The 11,118-nt window shown below is 32.8% G+C and overlaps 1 protein-coding gene across 1 annotated transcript in view; it reads right to left on the minus strand.

Moving 5' to 3' along the window:
• LOC137400856 (uncharacterized) overlaps positions 1–8,804 on the minus strand; it is a 105,143-nt gene extending 96,339 nt beyond the window's left edge. The window contains exon 1 of the mRNA XM_068087198.1: positions 8,725–8,804. Within this exon, the coding sequence (XP_067943299.1) occupies positions 8,725–8,803 (79 nt within the window). The 5' untranslated portion in view covers position 8,804. The remainder of the gene's footprint in view (positions 1–8,724) is intronic.
• Between the last annotated feature and the right edge of the window lie 2,314 nt (positions 8,805–11,118).

Genomic DNA, 11,118 nt, shown 5'->3' on the forward strand with positions numbered 1-11,118 from the left:
ATAATTAAACAAAACATATAATCACAGAATTAAGCTAACATAGGTTGGAGTTGTTGTGCCAATATGCCCATACACAAGTATCAATGCGCATGGTGTCTAGGCTGTGAACCGCTTGCTATATATATATGATATCTTTAAAGTCAAAGCAATGCAAATTATGTCAAGTTATATGGGATTCTCTATTTAACATTTCTGCTTGTTTCTGTGTTAACCTTTGAAAACATAATACCTTTTCACGCAGATGTATACATAAAAAGCCTGGTGACAGGAGATTATAAACAAATTTAATACTTGCACAGAGCTTGAACAGTTAAATACTTACAAATCCTTAAAATATGCAGAAAACTTAATCAGAATGATAGCCAATCACTTGTATTTGCTATGCTGGCTGATCCCTCATAAAACAACATTCATATACAATGGAATCTTTACATAAGATAGACTCTACATAAGAAGTTTCGCAGTTATGAAGCAACTTTTTATTAAAATATTGGCTCGACTGATGAAAGAGGTTTTTAGATGCAAACGTTTGAAAGAATTAGGGTATTTTGACCTATTTGGTTTGTTTTTATAAAAAGCAAAGCAAAAAACCGTAAAAAGAGAAAATGAAAAAGTTTCCATTTTATTAGGTATGTGTGTTCATTTTGAGTCGTGTGTGTGCGCATGCGCGCGTTCAGTTTCATACATTACAGTTTCTCTCAGCTGTCTACTGTTGGCTGGTTCAAGCTCTGTGTGTTTATATGGTTTTTACACACAGTTTTTCAGCTCATGCTGATGTAAATAAATCTCTTTGCTCATGTTTTTAAAATATTTATTCTGAGCAGAACCTCATCTGACTGCTAATCTCTCACTCCCCGTCGTTTTTACTTAGCCTCTTCTAAACGGCCAATGTCAGAGATAAAACAACAAACATCTTTCGTAGTTTTTACTCGTAGCTTCTCTGTCCTTTCTTCTTTCCATATACACTTGTTATTCATTATGTAGTAATATAATGAATAAAAACTGTAGTTATTCAAGGTTTAAACCATTACATGTATTTATAATTTACATGAATGTTACGTCTGAGTTTATTAGGGGTTTAGGACGAATTAGGGAAATTCTATGGTCAAATGTGTTTCTATTTATTTCCGGAAATGATTCATTTCGTAAGTAGAGATTTCACTGTATGCCAGTTTATAAAACCAAATACAAAAGTATCTCATAATGGTAGAATTGTATTTTCCAGTTTATTAAATATAAAACACAATACACCGGTTCAGGCCTATATTCCCTGGTCGCATGTTGGGGCTGCTAACGTTAGGTGACTAGTTATGAAAACCTGGAGGTTTGGAAAAGTGTGCGCCCTTCACAGAAGTTTGTGGCAGTGCCTCAAAGCTCTGGACTTTTTAAGCATCAACAACCCTCAAAGTATGCATAAAGGCAATCAATCGTAAGCATCAAAATCTACACAAGTATATGTTTTATGGTTCATGGTAGGCAAACCTTTTCTTTATTCAACGAATGATATGAAACTCATGACACTACAGATTTCTGTAAGGCACATTGACAGAACAAGAGCTATTACTTTTTTATTACAATAGCTCTTGCTCTGTTAATGTGTCCATGGCAGAAATATTTCACAACTGATTCTGTATCTATTTTAACATCTTTATATATGGGTAGTATTAGAAGATTATTTAGACAATCCTGCCCCGTAGCGCTCCTCTTCCATGTTTTGATTCGCTTCAATGCAGAAAAGGATTTTTCACCACAGAGACAATATAAAACGCTAATAAATTAGTTGTTAGAATCATGGAGTCATCTCCCCCTAGAGTGATAACTACACAAGCGTTTCCTGTGCCAACAAGGAGCGTTTAGGCCACGCCCCTTTTTTGCGCTTAGTCGTAGTGATTGACTAGATCAATAACATCAGCCATGAGAAGGGTTAAACAAGGATCATGAAGTTCCAGTTAAGATAGTAATTAATGCTCATATTAAAGAAATGATGATTATAGTTTATTACTCTAATATGTGCTTATTATTTAAAGCAATTCAATACCTACCAGGGATGGCTAAACATATTATGGAAATGTTTACTTTTCCATATCCATTTGCATAAACATAAATGTTTCCATAATTTTAGGGAAATGGATATGGAAATTTTATTTTAGAAATATGGAAATAATCTGGAAATGGAATTAATATGGAAATGAATTATGAAAATTTTATGGAAATGGAAGTAATATGGAAATGAATTATGGAAATGTTATGGAAATGGAAATAATATGGAAATGAATTATGGAAATGGAATTATATGGAAATGAATTATGGAAATTTTATGGAAATGGAAATAATATGAAAATGAATTATGGAAATGTTATGAAAATGGCAATACTATGGAAATGAAATAGGGAAATGTTATGGAAATGGAATTAATATGGAAATAAATTATGGAAATTTTATGGAATTGATATGGAAATGAATTATGGAAATGGAAATTGTGACATACACGTAATCCCTGATATCTATTTGACTTTCAAAGGCACTGAATTGATAGTGTTAAGTGAGTTAATGCAATCAGTTACTCATAGATAAGATACATGTAGATAGTCATACTGGGGTTGTATTACATTGATGTGATGGGAAGCTAATCGACTGCCATCAACTATGAGCTGTACTGCCCGAGTAATAAAAAAGTCTTTGGACAGAAAATTTATTTTTATATAACATTTACCATTCTAACTTTTAAACTTCATATCATGAGAAAATATTTTTAAGCAGTTAAAATGAATTAAAGAGGAAAAAGAAAACAACTGTAAAGGTTTTCAAGCTTTTTCAAACCACTACAACTTTTAAATTTCATATCATGAAATAAGTGTTTTGTTGAAATAAATTAGGAAAAAAAACAACTGTAAATGTGTTCAAATGTAGAATAATTAACAAGTAATGGCTAAATATAATCTGTTTAGCTATGATTACAATGAAAAATTATTTAATAAATAAGTAAATGCAAAAGTCTATTTTGTTTTTATATAATTATAATTTAGTATAATTATGTATAATTTATATTTATTTAACATATAACAACATTTGCCACTTTAACTTTCAAACTACATATTATGAGAAGTGTTTTGTGTAATTAAAATAAATGAAGAGAAGAGAGAAAATTAAAAAAACTGTAAATGTTTTCAAGCTTTTTCAAACAACTACAACTTTTAAATTTCATATCATGAAAGAAGTTTTTTGTTAAAATGATTTAGGAAAAAAAATAAAACTGTGAATGTGTTTAAATGTAAAATAATTAACAAGTAATGGCTAAATATAATCTGTTTAGCAATGATTACAATAAAAAATTATTTAATAAATAAAGTAATAAAAAAGTCTACGTTATTTTTAAATAGTTATAATTTAGTATAATTAAGTACAATTTATTTTTATCTAACATATAACAACATTTGCCACTCTAACTTTCAGACTTTTTGCTTGCTTACATCAAGCAAAGATGTCCACTAACTAGTGGACATCTTTGCTTCAAGCTAGTCTATGTATTTGATTGATATGTATTGAAATCTAATATTACATGCAAGGGCTGTTTGTGAACCGTGGTGTCAATGAATCACTCTATCACCATACAATGTCAATACTTTCAGTTGATGGCAGTTGATTAGCTTCCCATCACACCAATGTAATACAACCCCAGTATGACTATCTATCTTATCTATGAGTAACCAATGATATACAGCCCCCCATGTGTGAGGGCTGTATATTATCCTTGGAGTAACTGATTGCATTAACTCACTTACTTAACACTATCTATTCAGTGCTTTTGCAAAGCATGTAGGTATTGAATTGCTTTAAATAATAAGCATATATTAGAGTAATAAACTATAATCATCATTTCTTTAATATGAGCAATAATTACTATCTTAACTGTGAAAATTCATGATCATTCTCATTGCTGATGTTATTGTTCTGTCAATCACTACGATTGTATAGCACAAAAAAGGGGCATGGCCTAAACGCTCCTTGTTGGCACTGGAAACGCTCGTGTTGTTGAAGGCACAGTTATCACTCTAGGGGGAGATAACTCTATGCTTGTGACAAGCAAGAATTGCTATGCTTGTGACGAGCACGACAAGTTATACATGTACATAGTAAAGCAAGATTTCTGTATAACAACATTATGGAAAATTAAATTTTCTTTGTAATACTAATTTTACTTTACTATTCTTAATTTGATTTGTATTTTATTTGTTATCTCATAGTTTAATTTACTTTGAAAAACCTTGACTGGTGATAATAAAGTCAATATCCAAACTAGCAAAAGCTTTAAGACTTTCTTAAAAGATGATGTAGTTTATTGGAGATTCAAGTAATAATAATATGGTGCATTTTTATGAGTTAAAATGATTTATGGAAAGGCAGTTTATTTGTCCTTTAGAGCTATATCCGTCATTCATTTTTTATCGCTAAAAATAATTTCCGTGTGTTTTTATAGACAAGTTTTGATATTCTCTAGCATAATTGTACTGCTGTCCAATAGTAATTTTGTGGCAACTTTTAGCTTCATTGAGGGAGCACTTGAAGATGATACCAGTGAAGGGGTGTTAATTTCTGATACACTGTAGTTCTAATCTTGACATTGAATGTAGAGAGAGCAAGTTTAACAATCAGCTATATGAACATTGCTAGCCTGGTTATTGCTATTTGCCCAGCTTAACTGCTTACTAAGCCCAACAAGCCAAGGAGTTCTCAGCTTATCATGATAAGAGAGCGTAACTCCTAAAAGATTTTGCCAGATTACATAGTAGGAATTCCACGTAAACTAGTGATCTCACAGAGTTTGCTGAAACATCTGTTTGCAAGTCTTTGTTGTTGTTTATAATAAGATTTGAGTTAATACTCTTTTTCAACAGCTATATGTCTCTCTGACCGCTGCCTAACCTAAATGTAAGTATTACCAAGTTACTCATTTAAGGAAACTGTTTGAAATGTCTCGGGTAACAAACTCCTAACTTTATTAATATTACATCTTTGCTCAGACAACCATGTTTTCTTTATTGACAATCTCATCTGTTAACTCGGACTTGCGCTTTGAATAGCCATGCTATTGCGCATATGGGCTCTCATTGCACTTTCCTTTTTTATCATCTTGTTATGTTATGATTTAATATAAAATAAATATATATAAATATTATATATAATATTAATAATAAATATTTAATATATAATAAATATATTTAATATTATAAATAAATATAACAAACAAACAAAAAAGAAACAAACAATAGGACTCGTCTGATTTGTTTTAATTTTTCTATTTATATTATATAATATATATGTTTCATACACAATTTCATTTATATTGTCTTTACATTGCAGGGCACAATGTCAATACTATCAAATGGCCCAGAGTAAATGTTAAAAATAGATTTTGGGAAACCTGTAACTACAAACTTAAAAGAAAGTTCGAAGGCACCAATTGTGAGTGCTATTTACCTTTTTGGTGTTAGTTGTAGCTTGTTTACTAACTGGGTTACTGTGTATAATTTTGTATAATTACTGTTGTTGCTCGCCAAGCGGGCGAGCAACAACAGTCGTTGTTGTTGCTCGCCCGCTTGACAGGGGACAACTCCGCAAAAACAACAGTTTGACAAAACAGGCTAAGTTTTACCGAAAAGCCCGTATCAAACATAAATGCTCGCTACTTTACAGTTTTGTTTCGGCTTGGTCTAATCATCTGGTTGTAATCTGATCATGTGACCCATACTTCCTGCCAAACAGCGCGAATAAATTCTGCAGCATTTTTCGACTATCACAGGTGAACAACAGGCTCAACATGTTTATTAGAGGATGATATGCACTCCTTCGAGCTAAGGTTAAATAAACAAACTTTTAAGATTGGTTTTGAAATATCAGTGCTCAAAGTGACAGCCTTGTAATGACAACAAGGACAACATACATAGTTTGATTGAATGCGTGAAGTATATTTGTGAAAATATTTCAACGAATAAGTCTGCATAAAAATGTAAACAGAAGCAGATCATGAACAACCACAAACAATTTGAGCCGTTTTGGAGAGGGATCCTAATCTGTGGCGTGTTTGTGATGGCTGCGATTAACTGTTCGTTTTTGAGCTTTAAGTGCTTGTAATCACATTTCCTCATATTTTGCACCTACAACACAGCAGAGTAAAGCACCGTGAACCTTTTGATATTAAATACCTGTAATGTGAATTTTGTTGCAAGTCAACCTTTAATATGATAAGCAGTTGTAAAATATATGGTTTTATTACATTTTATATACAGTTCTATATTTTTAATACAATTAGGCATTGTAAAATAGAGCCTAAACTCTTTATGACCATTTACTCCTCTTTATTTTCCCATCTTATGTCACCATTTACCTTTCTATTTACCATTTTACATTCAACATAACCAACTTTCAAACTGTGTATATTACACAGCAGCTTACCATTTTACTTCTAATATTGCATTTCTCCTATTGCAGGGAGGGATATAAACCTACATACAAACATGAACAGCTCGCACTCGAATAGCTCAAACGCATGGTTAACTGGAACGGTTTTGTTTGGTCCGTTCCAGCGCAATGATAAATTGCTTCAGATAACTCGACCTCAACTTCGTCAAGTTGAACAGTTTTTTGCCCAACGGCTACTAAGACGGTTGTTATCGCTTTAGAATATCACTTTATTCCAAGCCAGAGATAAACCTCAACTTTTAGTAGTTTGCAGGCTTTGTTATTACCATCATCGACTAACTATTTTTTTCAACGAACTTTCTAAAGATTTGGTGAAATTTGATTTTTACCAAACATCCGCTTAGCGATGGTTCTTTGAAGGCAAGGAAAAGCGAGGTAACCTTTGCATAAACTTTTAAAAAAAATCGGCAAAACTGATCTTGGTTAAAACGCTCAAAAGAAAAAGAAGTTTTTTTCTTCTGAGCCTTTCAACAGCGATAAAGTTTTGCCAATTTTACTCTGAAAACGTCCTGGCAGTCACATCACATAAAACAACAAACAAATCTCAAGTCATAGAGAAATCTCTATACTTTCTGATCAAAAATTTTTAAAATTTATGTTAGAAGCATTTAATTGGAAACAAGCCATTCATGCTTTTGCTTTATATTACAGTTTGTATGTATAAATGTATCTGCTAATAAATACATGGACTTATGACAGTGCTCTGATAACTCGAACACTTTCACTCGGTCCCGTGAAGTTTGAGTTATCAATGTTTGACTTTATAATCTTTTCCTTTCATTATTATTGTTTGTTGTACATAATAACACTCAGTACATTACAGCTACCATTGCAGCTACCATTGCAGTTCTCCTATTGCACTGCAGTGCCATTTGACTGCTAATATTGCATTTCTCAACAAGCAGTACCCTTTCTTTTTTCCATTATCACTTTGGTCGTGGGCTGTATGACAAGGGAATTTTTAGTATATATATATATATATAAAACAGCTCTTTCTTTCAGTAAAGAACATTAAGATGATAATTATCAGGCAAGGTCAGTGCAGGTTGACCATTTTTTAATGTACTATGCTACTGCATTCACTATGGTCACAAAAGGTGGGGTAAAGACTCAATGCTTTCTAAAGAAGTTTTATCAAAATATACACAAACAGACTGTGTGAGTAACTGCAAGTAAAAACTATTTTTATTTTAAAGCTTTCTCAGTTTTTAATTGTGGTTAACTGAATATCTCTGTGTGCTATGAGGAATTAGTAAATTATAAATCATATGCTATTTCAGGCGTAGGATACGTTGTGCCACTTGATGGTTTAACATGCATTTGTAGGGTTCCAATTATGATGCTCTTGGCTTTGTTATATATTAGGTGATTTTACATTTATTCAGACCAACAGTAGCAGCTAATAGTTGCAAATCATTGTATTGCTTTTATTGTAATTAAAGAGTCTTAAATTATATATACGTTTTTAAACATCATTTCGGTTTACACTACTAACTTTCAATAGCACGGCATGGCCAATGGCTTTTAGACCATGCAATATGGTAAAAGAGATGTCATCACAGGAAGATGAATCAAGGTAGCGGTTATGTAATAGTTATGTATTAGTAATCATCCTTTACTAAAACTAGTGAAGGTAGTTGCTGCTTAGCTGCTGTTGACTATACATCTATCAAATTACTGTTTATTTGAATAATAACAAAACCTTCACACTTTATAATGATCATTCATATTAATATTCTTTGATTGATATAATAATAGTGTTGTTATAGCACCACAGCATTGTGTTGAATTATCAATGGTTAATCTTAAACAGGCAGATGGATATGCCTTCCCATGTAGGTACTGCCAGCTCATCTTTTCCTCTAATACTAAGTTGCCCCGTTGTGTATAGTAGACTATCATTACTAATCTCCTTCAGTCTCTCACCTGTAAACATATACTCAACAGATTAGAACTTGGTACAGACAAGCAAGTTGTTCATGTTGTACATGGTATCTAAAGAATATCCACACTCAGCAAGTGTGAATATTCTTATCCATCGACAATTATGGATTCCACTTGTAAAAACACCTGACCATGCTTACTGTATAGGATAAGTGAAAAACAGTGATACTGATTATTGAATAATCAGCATCTCATTGGTCAATCTAGGACACAACCTCCAACATCACTGTAATTCTTTAGAAGTTATCAATAATGATTTAAGTTCACATTTCTTGCCAGAAAGTAACTAAATATGCTCACCAGTGTGTATGAGGGCCGGAGTCCTTGCAAGTGGACAGTCAATCATTACATCTGTGTTATTCACCAGGTCATCTGTCATCTGGTGCTTCTACTCTACCTTCTCAGTCACATGACTCTATCTCAACCACTTCCGTACTTCGGTACATGTCTCCTCCAATCTCTCTTTCTTAGCCATCAACTCTGTGTTGTATGATTCTACTTGATCCGTCAGCTCTCTCTGGTACTCATACATGTATATCTGATCCTTTAGTTTCTCACTTTTCTCTCTGACCATTTCAATCTGAAATTAAAATATAATCTAAACTAGAAATTTCCCGTCATACAGCCCTTAACCAAAGTGATAATGGAAAAAGAAAGGCTACTGCCGGTTGAGAAATGCAATATTAGCTGTCAAATGGCACTGCAGTGCAATAGGAAAACTGCAATTGTAGCTGCAATGGTAGCTGTAATGGACTGGGTGTTATTATGTACAACAAACAGCAATAATGAAAGGAAAATATTATATGTTTATATCTCTTCCCTGCAATAGGAGAAATGCAATATTAGAAGTTAAATGGCAAGCTGCTGTGTAATATACACAGGCTGGGGGCTGTATACCATTGGTCATAGCAACCAATATTAAGAAGTTGTAATAATTATCTAGACTTCTGTATTTATATCTAAAAAGTTATGCTGAATTTAAAAATCTAAACGGATTTTAGCTGGTTGTCATAAAAATAGATGTATATCTTTAAGAAAATGTGGGCCTATTACTTAATTTTGCAGATTTTAAAAACAGCTTGGCAGTACCGCGATATTGGGCACAGCCGCAGTATCATCAACATAATCTTTAGAAAAATAATAACAGTAACATATTGCGCACCATCGGTCACTATATACTTCGATCTTGTAAATTTGAAGGACTATTCTTATAACTAAATTTTATAATAATCGTATAAAATCGAATAATTATTCTTACAATTAAATATTGTAATAATTTTATAAGAATCGTTAAAAAATATCATCGTTATTTCCTTTACTTTCACTGCTTTGGACATCAGTTGGAATACCAAAGTACTTATTATAAGCGTCAAAAATGTCAGAGTCCGGTAGAATCGGCAAAAAAGAATCGATTACTTTTCAGTACTTTTACGTTAATTACAGAAACCTTCGGCAATTGGACCCAACCATAGTGAAATGTGCACATTTTTCTCATGAAATGCACACAACTTAATGGTTCTACTCTCTGCCGCACAGCTTTATTGGCGTTTTATTGGCCGATCTTAATTTTGAATTAAAAAGGCTTGTCAAGTTTTTATAGCAATTTTAGGCCAAATTAATCTGTCTATTAATGAATAACCTGATCAGATGGGTTCGTTTTAGGATATTGCATCAACCTTTCAAATAATTGGTAAAATATTTAAATATGTTTATATGTGTTTTGTATCATTATTATACCTCAACGACTCTACACAAAAATGGTTAAATTTTTTGATTGGATTTCGGTACAAGGGTTTGGTAACGGCCGTTGGCGGATAACTTTTCGGGAGTTGTGTGCGCATACCCTACAGGATGAATTTATTCGCGGAGTTATTTTTCGAGAAAATTGCTATTTCATGCATATTCGCGGATTAATTTATTTGCGGCTGAAAGCTGTCACTCTCTATGAAGAGTTAACTTTATTACGTCTAGCAATAAACTTAACCCCTCGCATGCACACATTGCGTGTTTCGTTTTCTATTTAGCTTACAACTACACGTACGGGTCAATCGTGCTAAGCTATAAACTTTTTGCTGCGTTCAGAGGTTTTCACGAATATTCATAGATTTGGAGGCCTTTGATGAACAAACAATTTGTGGTAAGTAATGAGGTTTTCACATTTACTAAATTAGTTGAAATTTACTTTGGTTCTTTGGTAAAACGCAATATTTATTTTTTCTATCCCTACCGCTTCATTATTTGTTTTAGTGTGAGAGAGAAATTTTTCAACATACACGGAAGCACAATGATTGCAATGGTGGTAGATGTCATTTTTAGAAGATCACCAATCATTCAGGGAGGTCTTGAAATTGAGGTAGAAGTGACTGCAGCTGCTAACGAGGATAATATATCTGTTTTAAAAAAGGAACAAAAACTACACGAGCCTTTACGAGCACAAATCTTTGGCCAACCGGCAGAACTTTGCAATAGTAAGCCACGAGGAGAGTTCTGATGATAACTTCCTTACCAGTCATGTAGTAGCGAGAGAATCGCTTTTAACATCTACCCAAAACAGTGACAGCGACAGAGCTACCATTACAAAAATAACTAGTCAGAGAGCACCATTGTACGCTAGTATTCACTTATCAAGAGTACCAGTGTTACAGTAATCTTATTGCTAGACACCGCCATATGGACTAAACTGTTCATATTTAC

The sequence above is a fragment of the Watersipora subatra genome, chromosome 7, assembly GCF_963576615.1.
Source record: "Watersipora subatra chromosome 7, tzWatSuba1.1, whole genome shotgun sequence".
NCBI classification, from domain to species: Eukaryota; Metazoa; Bryozoa; class Gymnolaemata; order Cheilostomatida; family Watersiporidae; genus Watersipora; species Watersipora subatra.